Here is a 23575-nt window from a genome sequence, read left to right as displayed (position 1 = left end):
TCAAAGTCTGTAGACTCTTAACAGCGCTCCAGGGCTGGGAGATAACTTTCTGTAGTTACTTTATGAAGGAAATCAACAATTGAAGAGGGGCTCCCGTCTTTTTTTACCTAAGAGCCCAAGTAAGAGACTGGGAGAACTGGGCGCGGTTAACCCTGGGCGCGCCCTCAGCGCAGCCGAGGCTCACAACCTACTTCGCCCAGGGGCGGGGCGCGCCAGGCGGCTCCGCTTCAGGCCGGCGGAGGGGGCGTGCCCGGCGGGCGCGCGCGGGCGGTGAGGGGGCGTGTCCCGGGAGTGGCGGCGGCGGCGCGGGTCGGGTACGCGGCGCAGCCTCCTGTGCTGGAATGTGCGGCTCCCGCGAGCTCAGGGCGCAGGAGCAGAGCAAGCGCCGCCGAGGCCTGGGGCCCCAGAGCCCGCTGTGGCTGGCGGCGGCGGCCCGGGCCGCAGGGCGCGAGCCAGCGGCCTGAACACTCTCTGCAGCCCCACTGGGTCTTTGCGGGCCTCGACGGGCCCAGCGGCCAACTTTTCCAGCGCCTCCCTCCCCTCCGCCGAAACTCCTGCAACAAAGAAAAGTAGTCCGTGAAGGAGCGGCGACGCGGGTCGTCGCCCCTCCTCGCCCAGGAAGGCCGGTAAGCGCGGCGCGGTCTGAGACACGGTCGGGTGGGGGTGGCGGGCCGGCCGGGCGGCCGTGGCCGCGGGAAGGGGAGGGCGCGGAAGGACGCGGAGCGAGGCGCTGTCCAGGGCTGATTTGCAGATACTGTGGCTCGGGCGGCGGCGAGCGCCGCGTCGGGCGGGGGCGGGCGGCCGGGGGTATCGGGTTACATCGTCGCCGCCGGGGGGCTGGGCCGGGGGCGTCGGTGGGGAGCGGCGCGGCGCCGGGACCCCCTCCCCAGTCGAGGCCGGGCCGCCGCGTCCGCGCGGGCGCAGGCGGCGGGGATGTCTTGTCCTGAGGCCAGGAGTGGAGCTGCTTGGGGCCCTAGTCCTGAAACTTCCTCTCGTGCTCCTCCTGCTCCGGGTCCCGCCGCAGCCCCTCGCCTGCCGGCGGCCCTCGCGTCGTCCTCCCTCCCCGGCCTCTCCCTTTGGCCGGAAGGCGCCGTTGAGTGCGGCCGGGCGGGTTGAGTCAGCCCGGGACCCGGGCGGTTCCGCCAATGGGGCTGGACAGCGATTTCTGCGCTCGGGCCGCCGAGCCGCCGAGGCCCTGCGTGCGGGGTCGTCTGGCCGCCGCAGTCGGCGGGGCCGGGGCGCGCGTCCCGCGGGGCGCCGTGGGGGCGTGAGCCTCAGACTTCCGGGGCGCAGGGGGCCCCCTCTGGCGCTCGGGGCCGGGCGCCTCGGGAGGGCGCCCGCGGAGGCTCCCGGCCCCCTGCGGAGGGCGAGCCCTGGGCGGGCGAGGAGCCGGACGACGACGACGCGGCAACTTCGCTCACTCTTCCCGGACTGGGGCGCGCGGGCCGGGAGGGGGCAGCCTGGACTGGGAAGACTCGGTCTGGCCCAACGGCGCCCCGAGTTTGCCCGCCTGGCGTCTTCCGTGGTGGGGAGCCCAGGAGACGCTTCAGGACGACTTGGTGCGTCGGTGGTGCAGCGAGCGGGCCGAGGCGAGGGCGAACGAGGGCGCCGGAGTTTGCGAAGAGCTGCTTTGTGTTTGGTACGTATTTTGAGAAAATGGCCGAATGCCTATTTCAGTCAGGAATGCCGCGGCCGAGGCCGGCGCTGAAGGCAGCACGTAGGATCCGAGCGGCACGTTGGGCTTTCGGGCTGTGCGCGGACGGCCTTCCTGGGTAATGTGGGAACGGTAGTTAGGGTTGGGGGAGAATTGGGAATTCCGAGTCGCCTGGGCTGTTTCGTTAAGGCCTTGGACAGCCTTTGCTTTGTGTGATGGCATCTGATTCCGACTTTCGTTGGTACCTGTGACTCAACGAGTTTGTGTTTATGCACTTGGGCGAAACTGATTACTGTTTGTATTTTGGGTTTAGGTTTTTTTTTTTTTTGTAGTCTTTGCCACCTGTTTTGCTTTTTCTGATTTTTAAGAGAACACCTGATTCGTAATAACACCTTTTAGATTGGAAAGTAAAGTGTGAAGACGGTGTATAAAAACCCCAACAAGGTTTCAGGGTGATCTTGTAATGGCTCCGCTTTACAAGTGGGCCAAGTCAAGCACAGTGCAAGAAAGTTGCTGATCGTGAAGATGAGTTGACTTATTTTATATGGGGATTTTAAAGTTTCTTTACTTTGATTTGTGAAGTCTTAAGGACACCAAAACTCTCTTCTTACAGGAGAAAAGGTGATTACTTTCTTTTTGTTTGCTTTTACTTTTTAACAGGTCAAATAATTTAAAAAAAGGACCTAAGTAGTACTTTTTCACAATATAGTTGATCCTTGAACAATACATGTTTGAATTGTGGTGGTCCACTTATACATGGATTTTTTTTTTTTTCCCAAGGGATAGTAAAGTTTTTGAGCTTTGCAGTATTTTGAAAAAATTAACAAATCAACCATGCAGCCTAGTAATATCAAAAAATATCACACAAATGAATATGTAAAATATATGTAACTACTAGTCTGCTATTATTTACTACTGACAAATCTAACAGAAGGTTGAAATTTATCAAGACTTGCACTCAACCGCATAAGCTACTGCACTAGAGCCATTTATAGAAATGTAAATTGAGACTCATTATTAAATCATAATTGTGTAAAAGTAACTCTAGTACATACAATACTAATGTAATAATTTTGTGGCCACCTCTTGTTAATTTTGTTGAGCTCAAGCGTTGCAAGTGTCTGCTGAAAATGCTACGTGAGGCTAATCAGCACTCTGTCCAGTAAATTGTGTTTCAGTAAAAAGTCACCACTTGGCGTTCTAGCATATTTTTCATCCTGTTTAGTGCAATATCAGAAACCTTGAATAACGTCATGGACCCATAGTACCACTTGTGATACTGGAAGTGCTCCCAGAAGCAAAGTTGTTACAAGAAAAAGTTGAATTGCTTGATGTGTACTGGTGTAGATTGATGTCTGCACTTGAGGTTGCCCACCATCTCAAAATAAATGAATCCATACTAATTTTTTTTAATTAAAGAAAAAGGAAATTGGTGAAATCATTACTGCAGCTACACTAGCAGGCCTGAAAACCTCGCATGTTTTGGGAAATACCTTTTTATGTCAAATTGAAAATTCACTTAAAAGTTGTTTACTTATTTATTTTTGGCTGTGCTGGGTCTTTGTTGCTGTGCTGGCTTTTCTCTAGTTGTAGGGAGCAGGGGCTGTTGTCCCTAAGTCGTGTCCTATTCTTTTGTAACCCTGTGGACTGTAGCCCGTCAGCTACATGAGATTTCCCAGGCAAGAATACTGGGTGCTCTTTAAAGTAGTGTTGTTTTGGACAGTGCTCCTGGCCACCCAGAACCCCACAAATTCAACAGTAATTATGCTGAAGTGGTCTACTTTCCCTGAGAAAGAATTGTCTCTGATTCTGCCTCTAGATCAGGGAATCTTTAAGCTCATTAGACATGATACATGAAAAGGATGGGAAATGTTGTCAATCCTATGGGAGGAGAACCCTGATAGAACATCATGAAAGTCTGAAAGGATTACACCGTTGAAGATGCTGTTTTTATAGCAAAAGCTGTGAAGACCATCAAGCACCAGGCAGTAAATTCCTGTTGGAGAAAACTCTGTCCAGATGTTGTGCATGACTTCACAGGATTTACAACAGAGCCAATCAAAGAAATTATGAATGAGATTCTGGATCTCACAGGGGTCTTGGAGAAATTCAAATCAGAAGAATGGAGATAACTTGATGGAGATGAGTTTTTTTGTTTTTTACAACATGGAGCATTCTGTGATACAGACAGTGAAACTAAAGCAACCCATGTAAGGATTGATACCATATAGGAACATTCTGGGAAAAATGAAAAAGGACAAAAGTCAGACAACATTTGGGATGCATTTCCATCAAGCTGCATGAGTCTGACTCTCCTGCCTTCTCCACCTGCCCCTGCACCTCTTTCACTCCTTAGGAGACCAACCCTTCCTCCTCGCAGACTACTCAGTGTGAATGAAGACAAACAGGTTGAAAGCCTTTGTGATCCTCCACTTCCACTTAATGAACAGTAAATAATCATCCATGTTGTACAGTTAATAAACGTATCAGTTGTGTGTGTGTTGTGAAAAATCTAGTAACTTTATGGCAAGAGTCCCGAGACGTTCCTGTGTCATCATCTTTATCACCTAAGTGTTCATTCTGTAGAACATAGCGTGCAAGACTCGAATTGAAGTGGATAGCCTACCCTTACATTAATAGAAGGTGATTGATATTTAATGTAAATTAGCTATCTGTTTTCCTGCTGATTTTTTTAACTGTGCTTTCAAAAAATTACACCACCATATAGTATGCCTTTCTCCTAATTGGTAAAAGTGTGTATCAGCCTGTTGTCACAGGTAAGTAGTTTTTTTTAATGTGACATTTCCAATGCTGTGTGACGAATATGACTATGGTACTGTATGCCATAACATTTCTGTAAAGATTCAGTCATTTGCACGCGTGCTAGACTTGTCAGGATGCAGTCATATTGATCACGTTAAGTTATCGTGAAGCAGTCATATTGTTGCTGCTTTGTTATCAGGGCATAAATGTTACACCCATAAATAAATACGGATTTCTTTTTCATTCTGTCTTTTCATTTTTGATGTCTAGCATTAGTTATGTTTAACAACAACATTTTTAATTGTATAAGACAATATGGGTATCTTACATACGTGTCCATAAACTTATGGTATCAGTAAATACATTACTGTAAATATATTTTTTCTTAGAATTTTCCTTTTTTTGATGCTGGAAAATTTTTACTATTTGTCATCTTACAAAACATCTTTTGTTGACATTCTACAAGTGGTGACATTCAATAATATCCCAAGAAAGTATCTTTTTGATTTCTGTAATATTTTTTATTTCGAGGAGATTTTTTAGAGAAACTTGATGACTTTCTGTCCGAGATATTACATCTTCCTGGTTTATATGTTTTTCTCCCTCTTCGATAAAAGCAGTTGGAATTAAAGTGTCATTTGCTGTGATACCAAAGTTTTTCAAGGCCTGTGAAATACTGTTATTTGGGGAAAGATTGAAAATAATTTTAGTAGGTAAAGTTCTTGTCTTCATTTTTCCCATTTTGGAGAGGTGAACGGCCTTGTTTGCTGCCACAAGTATCTGAAATGGATTGACAGTCACTGTAGGGCTTATTAACTAGCCATCAGTGGCACCTTAGAGGGCATTTTTTTCTCAAGTCCCTAGCACTTTTTACATATGTAAATAACAGAAGGGTCATCCCATATTTGGGGAAATAGGTCCTGCTGAGGTGTTAACTGCATTTCATAGATAAGCAGGATTCAGTACTCCCAGAACCTCAAGACTAGCTCCCTGTTCTTCCCAGCTCCTTTGTCACAATTTTGGTGAGTTGGGGCTTACCAGGGTGATGTATACCCACTAGACTGTCAGCCTTCAAGGGCAGAGACTGAGCTGATCATTGCGGGGCTGCATCCCAAGGCCTGACTTTGGCAGGTGCTCCATAAATGAAGGTGCAGAGAGTCTCAAGCATCACCTGGAAGATCATGATCATGGGTGTCAGGGTTGGGTCTCCTGTTCTTGCCCAGCCCCGCCTGACCTGGCCCGGCCCTCCTTATGATTTTATTAATGTCTTCTTTTCTCTAGCTTACTATATTGTAATCATACAGTATGTAATATATATAACATACCAAGTATGTGTTAACTGTCATCAGTAGGCTTCTGGTCAACATTAGGCCATTGGTAGTTAAGTTTTTGTGAAGTCAGAAGTTTCACTCAGATTTTAGATTACCCCAGGGAGTTAGTGCTCCTAGCCCCTTGTTGTTCAAGGGCCAGTGGTAGTTTATTCTTTTGAAGATAGTTGAGTTCATATGAGATTTAATTCTCGGACCAATTATTACAAGCTTCTACTTTGCAGACCATACTTTAATCTATGCACAGTTGGCTTTTGGATTTTTTCCCCTTTCTGATTTAGACCGGTAAATTGTTGAAGAGGGAGTTAAGGGGACAGCAGTTTACTATTCATGTATAGAATTTAAAATATAATTTTAAGTAGCTCTAAAAATGAAGGTTACTTAGTTTTTCCACCAGAAAGTAAAAGTGCTTGAGGGAAGACATGCCATGTGTCAAACACTTGATAGAATTTCCCATAGGAGTCATAGAAATTTTTTTGATGGCTGCAATAAAGAGAATTTGGAATTACAAAGCTATTTTAAAGGCTTATTTTCAATAGTTAATGAAGCTGACTGAGTTTAAAGATTATATGGGGAAATGTATTTTTTTAAGTTACAAAGAACTACAGTGACGTTTTGTTTTAGACTGGTAAACGTTGTGCTTAAACTGGTGCTCTTGTGTGTTTTGTTTTGTTTGAATGCAGAGCACAGACATGGCCACGCAGGTGATGGGGCAGTCTTCCGGAGGAGGAGGGCTGTTCACCGGCAGTGGCCCCATGGGCATGGCCTTGCCAAATGACATGTACGACTTGCCCGACCTCTCTCGAGCTGAACTGGCTGCGCCTCAGCTCATCATGTTGGCAAACGTGGCCTTAACTGGGGAAGTAAATGGCGGCTGCTGTGATTATGTGGTTGGCGAAGAAAGACAGATGGCAGAGTTGATGCCTGTTGGGGACAGCAACTTCTCAGATAGTGACGGAGAAGGACTCGAGGAGTCTCCTGAGGCGAAAGGCGAACCCAGGGCGCTGGAGAAGATGGAACTGGAAAGTTTGGAACTCAGCGTGGTCCAGCCACGGCCTGTGTTCGAGGCGCCAGCTGCCTCAGAAACGCACAGCTCCAGCAAAGACCTTCCTCAGGAGACCCCCGCGGCAGAGGAGAAGTGCAGGAACGTGAAGACCAAACCCTTCCGCTGTAAACCGTGCCAGTACGAAGCGGAATCTGAGGAGCAGTTTGTGCATCACATCCGAGTTCATAGCGCCAAGAAATTCTTTGTGGAGGAGAGCGCAGAGAAGCAAGCGAAAGCCCGGGAATCCGGCTCTTCTCCCGCGGAGGAGGGCGATTTCTCCAAGGGCCCCATCCGCTGTGACCGCTGTGGCTACAACACCAATCGCTATGATCACTACACTGCTCACCTGAAGCATCACAGCCGAGCCGGGGACAGTGAGCGCGTCTACAAGTGCATCATATGCACGTACACCACCGTGAGCGAGTATCACTGGAGGAAGCACCTGAGAAACCACTTTCCAAGGAAGGTTTACACGTGCGGGAAATGCAACTACTTTTCAGACAGGAAAAACAATTACGTTCAGCATGTTCGAACTCATACAGGTAAGAGGACCTTTCTCGTTTATTAAGTGTACTGTACCCGCCAAAATGGAGCAGTCTTAAAAATGTGAACAGTTTCAAGCACCTCAGAAGTAAAGAGAATGCCTCACTGCACCCACAGGTACTCATCACCTATACTCAGCAGTTATAAATTATTATTTTATCACATTTGGCAATCATGCCTCATATATCAATTCGTACCTCAAATAACAACTTTATTGAGATGTACTCTACTTCGACACAGTTCATCCGTTTACTGTTAAAATGCATTGGCTTTAGTATGTTCACGGAATTGTGCAGCCAACACCACAATCAATTTTAGCACATCTTCACACCAAAAGGAACCCTTCTCAGGGGTTGCTGGCCATTTCTCCCCAACACCCCTTAATTATTCACTTTTAAATTGACTTTCAAATCTGTAATTAAGGGGTCTTAGTTTTTAAAAGCAATGTTTGTAACTATTGATAATTGCATTGCATTTTCTTGGTGTCAATTAGTACCTTTGAGGACTGATTACTGGTCTGAACAACACAGATAAGATAACCTAGTACTCTGCTCCTCCCATCAACAGAGAAAAGAGCTGTGGAATGCTGTTTGTTTCACATCCCATTTGCAGTAGTTCTCACTCTGTAGGACTGAACCCCATGCTAAAAGTGAGTCTTAGTGAGAAGAGGAATTGATGTTGAAGTGGTAGGCATAAACAAGAAAGCTTGCAGGTGAAATTCCATTACAAGAAACACATTTGCAGCAAGATTTCTAAGCTCCAACAGATGGCTTCTGTGTAATTTAAAGCTTTTAAATCTGGTCAAGGTTAGCTGTGAGACTGGGTTTCCTTCTTACAGCGGGTCCCTGCCTAACTGACCCAGACACCAGCCCCTTTAGAAGAAATGCAGAGGGCATCAATGAAAGTGAATATTGGAAGTGGGCCTCTTTCTCACATGGGAACAAAGAATTGATTTTAAGTCTGAAATGATTTTAAAGAACAATAGACCCAAGTGTAGATATTCAGAAGGAGCTCTCCAGGAGAATGGGTTGAGTTTTTTTAGTGCAGTGTTTCCCATCTTCACACCAGGTAAAGGACAGGTGTGTTTCTCATACTTTTTTCTTCCATTGGTACTTTTATTTTTTTTAATGCTTTTCTGTCAGGTTTAAACATTTTGAAGTGTCCCGTTGACAAGAACATATTGTAAAACAAAAATTCAAAGAGTAATATATGGTATGTTTGTGTTCCTGTCATAATAATTTGATTATAAGAAAATTACTTACGAGGGCTAAATTACACTGTGTAAATGTCACTCTTAAAACTCGCATGTTTGACATAGCTTCTAAGACCCATGTAATTTTTCTGTGTCCGTTTTGAATTTTTAAACTTTTGATGAAGAGTTAGAGAATATGAAAGTATTTCTGAATAAAAATAAATCTACATAAAAAATAAAAATAAAAATAAAATAAAAAAATAAAATAAAATCTGGTCAAGTAAAATACTTTGCAGTCTCCTTGGAATTTGTTTTAACCTGTAATTAATTGTCTCCAGGCTTTGAAACCATTTTGTTTCAAAAGTAAAAAAAAAGGTACAAACATTTCAAAATTACATGGCATAGGAAAGGAGAGTTTCTTGGGAATCCTACACCATTAATCACTTAACAGTTTTAATTAAATAGACTAAACTAACTTCACCAACAGTATCATAAAACAAGTTCCAGATACCAAATATACTTCCGCCATAAATACTTTATGTTCCTTTAATAGTTTTGTGAAACCTTGGGGCCTAATTTAGGATTGGCCTTAATCTGTAGAGCTTTCAGGTAGTAACTGACATATGGTAAAATGCATGAGTTTTACATGTACACATCTATGAATTTTTTTAAAAAGGTATTATTGACAATGGTGAATATTTACAAATCTATACTCATAACCAGGCTTCCCAGGTGGCGCTAGTGGTAAAGAACCCACCTGCCAGCACAGGAGACGTAAGAGACCCAGGTTCGATCCCTGAGTCAGGAAGATCCCTGGAGGAGGGCATGGTAACCCACTCCAGCGGTCTTGCCTGGAGAATCCTATGGACAGAGGAGCCTGGCGGGCTAGAGTCAGACTCAGCTGAAGTGATTTAGCACTTACGTAACCACCATACAAGTCATCATAAAGAATATTACCAGGGTCTTTGTCATACTAAATTTTGATTTTATTAGTGTCAGTTATATTTTAATACTTTAAAAATTGTTGAGTCACTGAACAATTTAAAAAATTTCCCCCAAACCTAAAAATGTTTTCAATGATAAATCTAAGTAAGTTGATTTAAGAACATTTTTAAATGTTCTTAACATTTAAAAAATGAGAAAGATGCAGAGATCTGGAAAAATTTTACTTTTAGTATAAATTTCCAATTTTTTATGTGAATTTTTTGAAACTTAAAAAAAAAAAATTGATTTATTTTTGGCTGCCTTGGGTCCTCCTTGCTGTGCTGGAGCGTTCTCTAGTTCAGAGAAGGGGCTCCTCTCTCGTTGCAGACTTCTCCTGTAGTGGCTTCTCTGCTGGCAGAGCACGGGCTCTTGGCTCATGAGCTTCAGTGGTTGTGGTTCCGGGGGGCTTGATGGCCTCGTGATATCTGGGATCTTCCAGACCAGCGATCAGACCTGTGTCCCCTGCGTTGACAGGTGGCTTTTTAACCACTGGACCACCAGAAGAGTTCAAATGTTTTTTGTTACAGTGGTTTTTTTGTCATTTACTTACAGTCTAGGTGCCTAATTTAATGTTTTGAAATTTTATTTTTATTGAGTTATAATTAGCATACAGTATTAGTTTGAAGTATATACAACATAGTGATTTAACATTGTTGCATATCATGAAATGATTAGGTGACTAATTTTAATGGCCGTATTTTATATACTTCATCATCTATTGAATAACTTTTCCTCACCTTAATGTAAGATTGATATTTCCACAATAATATTATGACTTCCATAGGTACACATATCTCATTTTGCATTTTTAGTGTTAAACTTAGTGTCTTAATACTTTTAAAAAGCTTCCTTCCCCATCACCCCCATTATAATTATTTGTGGTGTTTAAAAAAAAATTAAAAATAATTTGTTGGTGTAGAAATAGAAGGATACTGTTTTGATTATGTAAATTCTGAGTACCTCTGGTTTTAAATACATGCATGAAAATTGTATTTATGGAAAAATTAATGTATCTAGTGCTAATGAGCAGGAATACAGAAATGATCCACAGGAATCGCTTGTTTATTTTTACTTCTCACTTAGGGAACCTTTTCAGGTTCCTTAGTGGGTCTCTTAAGTTCCTTTACTGAGTTCTAAGGGTTAGGTGCTTTTACTCTGCTAATCTTCAGAAAAATTTGCTGAGGAAGCAGGCTGTTTGTTTACCAAAGGCCTGAAGTGATGTTCCCAGGGTCACATGCAGCTAAGATTCAAAGTTCTGAATCTCTTTTTATAGGTAATTTTCATGGTAAGCGGCTGAGGATTTTTATTTGAATCTTCACTCAAAAGATTTTTCATTTTGTGGGTTTACTATTTAGCTAGTTCACAATTTCTACTTTTTTAAAAATTAATTTTTATTGAAGTACACAAATTCTACTTTAAAAGATGACATTTTTGCCTTATGTATGACTGAAAAATTACTAGCATTTCTAGAGTATTTATGCCTGGTTTGGTGAATTACACACCTGGATCAATCTATTTGTTATGAAGAATTTTATTTTATTATTATTATTTTTTTAAATGTTTATTTATTTGGTTGCTCTGAGTCTTAGTTGAGGCATGTGAGGTCTATCTTCATGGCAGCACACAGGATATTTTTGTTGCAGCATGTGAGAACTCTAAGTTAAAGCATGTGGGATCTAGTTCCCTGACCAGGGATAGAACCAGGCTTCCTGCTTTGGGAGCTCAGAGTCTTAGCCACTGGACCACCAGGGAAGTCCCTATGAAGAATTTTAAAAGTAAATTATCCTTAGTTGATCCTTCATGTTAATCTGAAAGGGTATTAAATTTTTCTTCCATTCACTTTTTTTGGTAACAGCTTCACTAATGTACAATTGATAAACCATACAGATCACTGTGGATTGAACTATTCTGAGTATTTCATATAAATGGATTCATATGTGACCTTTCACTTAGTGTATTTTCAAGGTTTATTCATGTCATATGTACAGTACTTGTTTTCCTTTTATTGCCAAATAATACTCTGTTGTATAGATAAGTAATATTTTATTCATCCATTCATCAGTTAATGAATATTTGGATTATTTCCAGGTTTTGGCTGTTACGAGTAATGCTGTTATGAATATGTTTATGTTTTTGTGTAGATGTAATATTTTTATTTCTCTTGGGTAAGTATACACCTAGGAATGAAATCTCTAGACCATATGGTAATTATGTTTAATCATTTGAGTAACTGACAGATTATTTTCCAAAGTGGCTGCACTGTTTTACAGTTCCACCCATACTGTACCAAGGTTCTTAATTCTCCACAAATAATTCTCCTAACAAATATATTTTAACATCTGTCATTTTGATTGTAGCCATTCTTTGGGTGTCATGTCTTCATGTCTGTGGTTTTGATCTGAATTTTTCTTATGGCTAATGATACTGTGCATCTTTTCATGTTTTTATTGGCCATTTATGTTTCTTTTACAGAAATACATCCAACATTTTTTAAGCTGTCTTAAAATTCTTCCATGTCAAAGTATGCATTTTGTTGCTATGATGTATTTACAACTAATCTGTAGCTACTGACTAATAACAACTGAATAGTTATTATAGATACATTTCACACTCATCAATGCTTTCTACTTTTTTTGTACTCTTTTCCTTATCCCATTGTTTTAGAGACCTCTATTACTGTGACTTACAAAATAATAACTGATGTTTATTGAGGGCTTTGTGTGTCAGGCACTGCATTAAATGCTCTGCATATATTTTCTTGATTTACGTTCTCACAGTTCTAGGAAGTAAAGATACTTTTACAGAAAAAGAAGCTTGTCCAGAGTCATAATTATTATCTTGTGGCCAAAGAACAGATGAAAACAAATTATCAAGCCTTTTTTTTTTTTTTTAATGTAATGTTCCATTGCGTCCTGAGAGACAGTTGATTTTATTTTTATTTATTTTTTAATTTTTCTGGCTGCACCCCGTGACATGTAGTAGGATCTTTGTTCCCCATCCAGGGATCCAAACCGTGCCCTCTGCATTGGAGGTGTAGAGTCCTAACCACACGACTGCCAGAGAAGTCCCTATCAAGCTTTGTTTAAAAAATATGTTGTGGTTGACAACGTGTGTCGAAAAAATACGTATTTCCTGCCTTTGAGTCTTTGAATTATTTAGTAAATTACTGGCCTGTCATCTTCAGTTACTCTCAGTCCCTGTTGCTTCATGATTATAATTTGCTTTAACACTGACCTGACTGTTTTTATAAAAGTTTTGGCTACCACTTGAAAATTTTAGCTTGAAACAATAGTTTCCCCACTCAAAAATGTTACTGCTTAAAGCTTACAATTTCAAATAGTAGTTTTATCATTTATAAAGGCCAAAAAAATTGCCCAAGTCATAGCATCAGAAAATTTGAGTAGATTTTTAAAAGAATATCATTGAAATATAACTGATTTACAATGTTGTGAATTTTTTTAAGGATAATTCTATTTTAAAATGTTGCTGATAACCTGATCCAAGAGAGTTTTTCAGTTCTTAATATTTAATGTAATACCATGTAGCATTATTGTGAAAATTAAAAGGGCTATGAGAATTCAGAAGGCCAATGATACTTATTAGCAAAGTTGAAATAATGTAGTTATGTGTATTTTAAATGATCTTTCTAATACATGATAAAAATTGATCATTTTGCCAGGAACAGGGGAAAAAAATTCTTGTTTAAAAAATGCTCAGTACTGCATGATGTGTATATGGTTGATAAGAATGGCATTTGCATTATTTTATCACTTGAACACTAATCATTATATTTTTTGTAGGTGAACGTCCGTATAAATGTGAACTTTGTCCTTACTCAAGTTCTCAGAAGACTCATTTAACCAGACATATGCGTACTCATTCAGGTTGGTAAGAAGTGGGAACTTTAAAAAAAATGTGTTTTATTGTAGTTGCTTTGCATCGCTGTGTTAGTGGCCACTGTCCAGCAGAGTGACTCAGTCACATGGTGTACACATCCACTCTCAGACTGCTTTCCTGTCTGGGTCACCACAGATCATTGAGGAGAGTGCCCTGTGCTGTGACAGTAGGTTCTCATTAGTTATCTGTCTTATACATAGTGATTCATGTATATGTGTCAGTCCCAAGCTTCCATCTATCATTTTGAGTAAACTGCCATGATAAGAAAGTTCTTCTATACTTGGAACTGGATCCTAAATGTTTACTTACAGCATAATTCTGAAATTAGAATTAAAAATTAGTGGTCTACTAAGGTAGAGCTGTATTAAATGGAGATTCCTAACCAGGGAGTCCGTAGGTGGGATGTCTAAAACTGAATGTAGATGTATGTGTGTACTGTGTCCAGGAAGAGGGTCCTCAGTTAACATCAGAACTTAAGTTCCATGATGTAATAAAAGTTGAACATAGACCAAGGCTGGTTGATCCTTTTTGAACCACCTCTGCTTTTTCATACTCCCACCCAGCTGCACTTGCCTCCCTTACCCTCCAGCGGAGCGTAACACCAAGTTTCATAGGGTGTGGTTACCACGTTCCAGGGGTTCCTTCTTAGCTGCTCAGTTTCTGAAATTTGGATTTGTTCTCTTGGGAGTTGACAGGGCTTCTGAGGGTTGATTTATAAAAAGCCAAACTTTAAAGAATGGCTAGACAACTTAAAGTTACCTCTGTTGCTTGTATATTATTTCTGTTGGGAATTGCTGTTTTAAGTCAGTGATTAAGACTCAATTACAGTATGAATTCTAATTTGAGCAACTGTGAGGGATCATAGCATGCTTACTGGCCCCTCTTGACCTTACATGCTTGTCAAGTATACTTTGAATGTTCCTTCTCAATCTTCTTAACTATTGAATTTAATCACTTAACCAGAAACCTGTTTCTTTTGGGTGCTTTGTGGTTTCACTTTCTGTGGGTATCTGTTGAGGATAGGTCATCATATCCTACTAATATTTGTGCTGTAGCCTTTAAATAAGAGTTTTTCATGACTTAGATCATTTCCATTTTCATAACTGTCTTGTGATAATGTGTGTGTGTGTGTGTGTGTTAGTTGCTTAGTCGGGTCTAACTCTTTGCAACCCCATAGACTGCAGCCCACCAGGCCCCTTGGTCCATGGGATTCTCCAGGCAAGAACACTGGAGTGTGTTGCCATTTCCTTCTCCAAAAGGAACTATAGAAAGAAAGAAAGGGAAATCGCTCAGTCGTGTCCAACTCTTTGCAACCCCATGGACTGTATAGCCCACCAGGCTCCTCCATCCATGGAATTCTCCAGGCAAGAGTACTGGAGTGGGTTGCCATTTCCTTCTCCACTTGTGATAATAAGTTCTGTTATTGTCCCCATTTTACAAATGGGGACATTAAAGCCTTTAAAGTTGATTTTTACTACTTGCCATTGTAATATAGCAAATATTTTTAAAGTGTTAATAATGAGTAGCAGTTACTATTTATTGTATGCTTGCTGGGTACTGAAAAATTGGAACTTGTTATCTTAAATCTTAGTACCTCTAGAATACTTATATCCCAGTTTATAAATTAGGACACTGGTTTTGAGACGATAAATGTTTTATTTAAGGTTAATTTGTCATTCTTCCAATTTAGAAGAGCTAGGGTTTGGTTTCAGATTTTCCCACCCTCATTTTTAGTCACCAGCAGTGTTTACAGAATATTATGCTCAGAAAGTGGCTCAGGAAGCTACAGAGTAATGGCATTGGAACATGGAGTAGGCAGAGAGCAGAGCCGCCGTCTTTCATTGGACACCAATAATTGTGAGTCACGAACAGGAAGCAAATATGGCTAGTTTGTGCTGAGTTATTTCCAGTGGACCCTATATTGCGAATCATTGAGGCTAAACGTGGTCAAATTGGGAAGGTAGCCTTCCTAACTGGGTTGCATGGAGTGAACATCTTGGGTGCTCTCTCTGTGATCTGGAGTCTGATCTTTACAGGTCAGCTTGGGCGTTCACTGCCCTGTTCATCTTTTAGGGAAGAGAAGTGTGTGCTTAGATTCATTTCTGGAAGATTAGGGTCCATTGAGTTGGTACATTTTAGCTAAAATGACAAATTAGTTAATGAAACAAAACCACATTGGTTATTTCCTTGGAGCACTTCCATTCGGCTAGGTCTTCTGAGGCCAAAGTAAGAAGGGATCAGAGTAATGGTGTGGTGAAATATATAGACACACTAATCTAATCAGCTGTTATTCTGTGTTTTATATATGTTTGTAAGTAATGGTTTTGAAGCATCCTCACTTAAATAGCTTAGAGATCCTGATACATTCAATTTATGTTTGCCATTTTTGTATGTATCACCCTGGATAGTTCCCCCATTCTCCTAGCATAGGAGTTCATTTTGAAAATTTTTAAACAGTATTAAGTCTAATTTACACACATGAAAATGCACACATCTTAGGTCAGTGACTTTATATGTTTTCTTATTTGACTGCCATCTAGGTGAAGACACCAAATGTTTCTACTACCCTTAGAAAAGTTCCCTTTTCACTCTTTCCAGTCAGTACTGCCCTGTTTCCCCTCAACTAATAACTGATTTCTGTTACTTTTTTTTTTACTTCTGTATAATGTTTTTAAGATTCATTCCATGCTGCATTATCAGAACTTTTTGTTTATTGCTGAGTAGTATGTCCCTATTACTGTTTAATTAGAAATTCCCTTTATACTCTTTCTGGGCTCTTTTTGATAAGAATGTGCCTTACATCTGTAATTTATTTAGGAAGAATAAAGTAGACATATGACACATTCATAAAAGTAAAATTAAGAATGAGTAAATATTCCTAGAACTGGAAAAGGGAATTAAGTTAAAACTGTTGGTACAGGGCAAAAGAATGTTCATTCAGCTAGATACTAATAAACTGAACTTGATGAATTGATTTTTCAATACAATAAAGATTTAATGACAGTAAAGCAAAAATGGGGGTGGAGTGAAGGAAGCAGTTAAATGATGTCATCATAGTTTTAAACAGAATCCTAGGCACTCCCACTCCCAGACTGTTTCACACGTGGAGGCTTACACCTTACTTGATGCAGGCTGTGTAAATACCCTCATTCATTACGGCTTATAAAATGACATTTGTTTATTTATGGCTGTGCTGGGTCTTCATTGCTGTGCAGGCTTTTCCCAAGTTGTGAGCCGGGGCTTCTCTTGGGCTGCTCAGTGTCATGATGTCTCCTGGTGGGGAGCACGGGTTCTCGGGTGCACACGCTTCAGGAGTTGTGGCACCCAGGCCCTAGAGCACGGGCTTAGCTGCTTCTCAGCACGTGGAATCTTCCTGGATCAGGGATCAAACCCATGTCTCCTGCCTTGGCAGGCAGATTCTTTACCACTGAGCCACCACGGAAATCCATAAAATGACATTTTCATTATAATTCTTCTATGAGCTCAAATATTTTCCTGAAGGGATCGACTCCATTCATCGACTGTTTGTATTCTCAAAGGCAGGGTTTACATAGTGAGGCAAGATAAGCGCATGAAACCTGCCCTTCTTTCAGCCATTCTGTAACTTGGACCAGTTCATTCCAAAAGTCATGAGTTACAGGTGATGTGTATTGACTGTTTGGCCATCTGTCCTATACTAAGTGCTTGAAATGGATTGGATTACTTATAGCTTACAACACTTAAGAGTACTTTACAAATGAGGAAATTGAGCCTTAGAGAGTTTTCAGTACTTTGCTGAAGAACTCACGGTAAGTTACAGAGCCCCATATTTGGTCCCCCCAGGTATTCTTATTGTAGAACAAGTTCTTAACAGTTATGTCACATTTCTTTTCCCCATTCTGTGTCTATATATGTTAAGTAGATATTTGTCCCCATTTAAGTCATTTAATGGAAAGGACAAGATAGGAGCAAGTAGAGAGTAATGCATCGTGTTGTTGGAAATCTGTTGGTAGACTAATATGTGATCACTGACAATGGGAACATCGTCGTAAACTGTGTTTGCAGTTTCCCATGCCTGAATAAGTTTTTGTGACCTGTCGTCAGACATCTTTTTAATCAGGTAAAGCTTACCATCTATGTGGTTTTGTTAATGTCTGCATAGTTTTGCTTTATGAAAAAAGATTTGGTGTGAATTTGAGAATGTTCAAGAGATGAATTTTCATAAATGTCAATTTCCATTTTTCTGCTATGCATTCCATTGGACCAGTGGGGTTTGGATACCGTTTGGTAATATTTGCTAGACTGTGATCTAGATGGGTATGTATTCAGGTAGAATGAGTTAAATCTTATGCCTTTAATTTGGGGGTGGGTGGGAGGCTTCTGGTCTTGTATGTGCCTGTGGTTATGACTTCTTGTTCTTATTTTATATGCCATATCTATTTGTATGCCCCTTTTCATTTACCTAGTTCCTTTGCCCAGCCTAGAAGAAGGTGGGAGAAAATCAAGAAAAGATGTTTAGCTTGTTACACTTTTCCTGTAGAATAGCAACTCTGGCACTGGAAAAGTTTGACTCAGGACAAAGGGTTAAATAGAAAGAAAACACCTTTTGCTCCCTGAGGCCAAGGCATTGTTTTAAAACTTTCACATGGAAGGTCTGGGAGTGTGGCAGAGAGTGTAAAATACTTCAAATTCCACGGTTTATCTTAAATGAATGTATGGGAATTTTGTATTCTGTTCCATTATCTGTTTAACTAAAGATAAAAACTTTAAAATTACCTTATCTCTTTGAGTGCCTTTGTCCTAGAATTAACATTAAAGAACCCAAGCCCCAAGGGGTAGCCCAAAAAAATGCCGAGATCAGTTTGCCAGTAATTGTGTACTTCTTGATGAATCTATGTTCTTTACTAGTGACTGAGAGCATTAGCTTAATGAATTTTTAAAAGATGATTAATTGAGATAATTATTCCATTTGGTATGAGAATCAGTCAAAGGACAGAGCAAAGATATACAAATAAATATGGTAAATATAAGTTGCATGATAAAGTCTTCATGAAATAGTTTCGGTGGTTTTGTTTTATTTATATATATATATATATATCTGTATCTATCTCCACTTCTTGATGAGCATATTTGAATAAATCTTGAATTCATTTCTTAACGTGCGCCTTCTGTAACATCTCTTGTCTGCCTTCAGGTGAGAAGCCATTTAAGTGTGACCAGTGCAGTTATGTGGCCTCTAATCAGCATGAAGTAACCCGCCACGCAAGACAGGTTCACAACGGGCCCAAACCTCTAAACTGCCCCCACTGTGACTACAAAACAGCAGACAGAAGTAACTTCAAAAAACACGTGGAGCTGCATGTGAATCCACGGCAGTTCAACTGCCCTGTGTGTGACTATGCAGCTTCCAAGAAGTGTAATCTGCAGTATCATTTCAAATCTAAGCATCCTACTTGTCCTAATAAAACCATGGATGTCTCAAAGGTGAAACTAAAGAAAACCAAGAAGCGAGAGGCTGACTTGCCTGATAACAAAATCACCAGTGAGAAACCAGAAACAGAGCAGGCAAAAGTAAAGGGGGATGTGACTGGGAAGAAAAACGAGAGGTCTGTAAAAGTGGAGAAGAAAGAGAACGTTTCAAGAGAGAAACGGCCTTGTAGTAATGCCTCAAGCCAGGTGACCACCAGAACTCGCAAATCGGCCATGGAAGCTAAAGAAGTGGATGTGTCCTCAGGAAACAATTCAGAAAAGAGCTGCAAAAGCAAAAAAAGCAAAAGGAAGGTGGAAGCTGAAGCCCAGTCCTTACAAGAGCCTGTTAATGATGAGGAACCTGTGACTAAAAAGAAAAAGAAGGCAGAAAGCAAATCCAAAAATAGTCAGGAAGTGCCAAAGGGTGACAGCAAAGTAGAGGAGAATAAAAAGCAAAACATTTGCTTGAAAAACAAGAGGAAAACCGTGAGAAGTAAACCATGTAAGAAAAGCAGCCAGCCTGCTCAGAGGAGGCCCACTCAGATGGAGTCTGCTCAGGTGGGGTGTGTTCAGACGGAGCCGCCCCCTCCTCCTCCCCCTTCCCCTCCCCCTCCCCCTCCTGTGGGGGGTGTTGAGGTCGAGGTTGTGCAGAAGGGGCCTGTTCAGATGGAGCCATCTCCTCCCCTGGGGCCTGCTCAGGTGACCCCTGTTCAGATGGAGCCATCTCCTCCCCTGGAGGCTGTTCAGGTGACCCCTGTTCAGATGGAGCCGCCTCCTCCCTTGGAGGCTGTTCAGGTGACCCCTGTTCAGATGGAGCCATCTCCTCCCCTGGAGCCTGTTCAGGTGACCCCTGTTCAGATGGAGCCATCTCCTCCCCTGGAGCCTGTTCAGGTGACCCCTGTTCAGATGGAGCCTCCTCCTCCCCTTCCCCCTCCTCCCTTTCCCCCTCCTCCCCCAGAGCCTGCTCAGGTGGGGTCTGTTCAGACAGAGCCTCCTCCTCCCCCTCCCCCTCCCCCTCCCCCTGTGGGGGATGCTGAGATGGAGGTGGTTCAGACGGGGTCTGTTCAGACAGAGCCTCCTCCTCCCATGGAGCCGATCCCCAGAAGGTCTCCTCGCAAAGATCATAGAAAGGAGAAGTCCAGCATGCTGAGTGAAAGGGCGCGGAAGGAGCAGGTCCTTATTGAGGTCGGCTTAGTGCCTGTTAAAGACACGCAGCGTCTGAAAGAAAGTGCCTGTGCCCAGGGTCTCTCCCCACCATCACCACCCCTGCCAAAGGAACACTTAAACGGGGAGGAATCGAAAGACCAAAATTTGTTCCCTGCAGGCAAAGGAAATAAAGAAGCCCCTCTTCAAAAAGCAGGAGCAGAAGAGACAGGTAAGAGTCTAGCTGGTCTTGCTGCTGTTATCAAGGCATCTACCAACACTTCATCCTCGGAACAAAACTTGAATGTGCCAGAGGGTGAAACTTTGGAGGATAAACGTCAGGCCAAAGCTATGCTCTGTGAAATGGAGGTGGACGCTGACGAGAAGAAAGCAGAGAATTTCCCCAGCAGAGACTCGGCCGTTGAAGAACCAGCTTCACCACCACTTCCTGCTCTGCCGCTAGAAAGACATGAAGCCGTGTCCACAGCGGCTGTGGCATCCCTGCCTGGCACCGTGGCAGCACGCGAGTCTCAGGAAATGGATGAAGACGAAGGCATCCACAGTCACGATGGGAGCGACCTGAGTGACAACACGTCAGAGGATAGTGACGATTCTGGGTTGAACGGGGCTCGGCCAGTCCCACAGGACACCAGTGGGAAAGATGGAAAGGAGGCCTTGGCTGTCAGAGTGGCCGAGGGAGATTTCGTTTGTATCTTCTGTGATCGTTCTTTTCGAAAGGAAAAAGATTACAGCAAACACCTCAATCGCCATCTGGTTAACGTGTACTTCCTTGAAAAGGCAGCTCAAGGGCAGGAGTGATGACACTGGTCAAGGCTTCAGGTTCTTAGTGGATAAGGTCTCTGACATTTTATATTCATTTGCAGTAGTAGACAGCCTTTTGTTTTTAAGATTAATTACTGTTCAATCTTGATTTTTAAGTGGCACTGTTTTTCTTAGGACTCCGTGTACCTACTCATGTACACATTTTAGTAAATCCAAGGGAGTTAGTATACTAAACCAGCAGTCATCTAAACATGTCACCTTTTTAAAAATATTTTTATCTTTTGCCTTTAACTGAACCAAGGATGCCAAGGTGGTATTAGAGCATTCTGTCAATTTGTTCAGTTATAACTTGTCAGTTTTTTCCTGTCTGTCTTCCAGTTTCACTTTAGTTTATTCTTCATTCCTTGTTTAGCCCTATAAAAATTGGCTTACTTAAATAGCAAATTACTTGAAGAATTTGCCTGCTTTATATAAAGTTAGCACTTTAAAATTGTGTTAAAGATGAGAAAATACATTGAATTTGAAGAAAAATTCTGCCAACATTTGATATTCTATCAGTTCAGGTATTTACTTCCTGAGCTTCGATCAATAGGTATTTCTTATTTGTGTATATGTTAATTGTCATAAAAACACTGATTTTGGTGTGTTTTTTTGTTTCGGTGCTTTAATGGCTTAAGATATTGCACTTTTTAAATCTATGCAGTTACATTTTTTTTTCCCCTAGAACTAGCATTTGTGTTGAACAGTAACACTTTATACATATATTTGCATTTTATTTTTTCCTCTTTGGAGGGATGCTTTTAATCTTGTTTGCAAAAGGGCAGGTGTTTTTTTTCCCCCTTGCTGCAACTGTCTTGCAGAATATTATTGTGTGCAAATTTCTGAGCAAATGAAATATGCAGGTTCAATTCATATATATGCCAGAGTCTGCATTTCATATGTTATTTATTTTAAATGGATGTAGTGAAATCATAGCTCTCAGTTTGAACTTTAGAATAAATAAACCACTAGGTCTATGTTGAATGGATATTTATCTCAAATATCAACCGTAAGTAAATTTTTGACATGTCTTAGTACATCTGCTTCCTTAAAGTGCAGTATTAAATCGTATCTTAGAGGAAAACCTCATTCGTAGATGGTTGTTGTTTATGTCTACTCCGCTGATTAAAGAGCTGTAATTTTTATTTGGAAACTGCAAATCTGGAACTAGGAGGGATAATTACTCCTTCAAGTTACACACAATATCAGTTTGTGAGATTCCAAAGCCATAGCAATTATACAGAAAACCTAGGGTGAGAAAGGTAGTATGAGTGCTCGTAGACCAGCTGCTACTTCCTGTGAATACAGTGGAAAAGGCTGGTGAAACTGAAGTTCAGTCCAGATTTAAAAAATCACACTTTCTCAGGGATCTCCACCAACTAGTGGGTGTCCTGGCTGTTCCTGTGACTGCCTTTTTCTATAGATGAGGCCTCAAATGAGTTGCAGCTATTCTGGTGTTCCTATGAGGGTACTTTGTATGGAAGAGTATACATAGAAAAGTATACCCAAACTTTGCTGGTAGATTCTTTGGCCAGTCACCAAAGAGTATGAAAGAATCCAGCAAAGGATTTTTCTTATTGATAGCAGTTACTCATCGTAGTCCAGTAAAGTATGATCCCCATAGGGAGCCTTGAATAATTTCAACCCTCCCATATTCTATTCTGAAATTACCACTTTATATTTCATTTATTTTCTTTTGTCTGATGTCTGAGAAAGGTTTCAGAGTTCAGCAGTGCAACGTGAAAGATTAGGAAAACTATTGAAGTATTGGTGGGAAACTTGATAAAAAATCATAGATTGAAGTTTGTTAAAAGACATTTGCACTTGGAATTGACTGGGAGGCCAAAGATATAAAGAAGCAGAAGACTTTCTCAAGACATGAGTAAGTTGTGTGTTACTGGTGTGCGTTTTGTGTGCATGATGGGGATTTGTTGAATGATGTTGAATTCTAAGCTCCGACAATCATTGTCAACAGAAGATCAAGCTGAAAATATTTATGTTTTAAAACTTAAATTATAAGGCTAGTTAAACCTTTCTAACTATTTTAATGTTCATGGGTACATTTTGTATGTTACCTTTTAACAGTACATGTGAAAAAATTCATGTTAAGTACAAATTGCCAGCTGGGAATCAGTTTGGGAAAGAGGTTTTGTGGATTCTTTGATACTTAAAAAAAAAAAATTTGACTTCTGGGGAATTTGGTTAATTTTCTTATCTAGACTTTAAGGCTAGAATGCCAAAAGTGAACATATGAAGGAAATTAAAACCCCTTATTAAAGTGATCTGTGAAAACACTGTTACTGGAAATTGAGTGGACTTGAGGCCTTTCTTCCAGAAAACAAGGACTTGACTGTCAGGCCTATATTAGGTTCTGAAACTTAATGCCATGTATTTGTACTTAATAAAAATCGTTTCAGTGAAAAGTGTATTAGTAATAAGAACTTCTGATCTAGTTGGGAGTTCTTCCATTTAAAAAATGTGATATTTACGTGGAGCTGTTTTGAGTCTTTTTTGTTTTCTCAGTTTCCCCTCCACTGGATAGGACTGAAGCTAGAATTTTCCCTTTTGATAAAGGAATGAAAGGTGAACATGTTATTTGTAAATTGATATTTAGTCCTAGAGCAAAAGTTGAAAGACTAGAATATGTTATAAGCCTAATCCTAGGTAGCCTTATAAAAATATCTCTTTTAACTATCTTCTGAACCTATATTCACTTTGGTTTTTAAGATATATTAAGTTATATATTTTTTCTCTTT

General features: G+C 41.1%; 1 protein-coding gene across 2 annotated transcripts; it reads left to right on the top strand.

The window, feature by feature from the left end:
* Positions 1–335: 335 nt before the first annotated feature.
* REST (RE1 silencing transcription factor) lies at positions 336–23242 on the top strand. 2 transcript variants are annotated; one of them, XM_070458386.1, is made up of 4 exons: positions 336–626; positions 6429–7332; positions 13310–13393; positions 18580–23242. In XM_070458386.1, exons 2-4 carry the CDS (start codon positions 6438–6440, stop codon positions 20814–20816), a joined length of 3216 nt encoding a protein of 1071 aa, XP_070314487.1. In that variant the 5' UTR covers positions 336–626; positions 6429–6437; the 3' UTR covers positions 20817–23242. The 2 variants fall into 2 exon arrangements, with proteins under 2 accessions (XP_070314487.1, XP_020746330.2); XM_020890671.2 differs by lacking the exon at positions 336–626 and adding an exon at positions 1305–1639.
* Positions 23243–23575: the final 333 nt, after the last annotated feature.

This window comes from Odocoileus virginianus, chromosome 29, assembly GCF_023699985.2.
Source record: "Odocoileus virginianus isolate 20LAN1187 ecotype Illinois chromosome 29, Ovbor_1.2, whole genome shotgun sequence".
In the NCBI taxonomy this organism is placed as follows: domain Eukaryota; kingdom Metazoa; phylum Chordata; class Mammalia; order Artiodactyla; family Cervidae; genus Odocoileus; species Odocoileus virginianus.
This window is presented reverse-complemented; position numbering and strand designations above follow the sequence as displayed.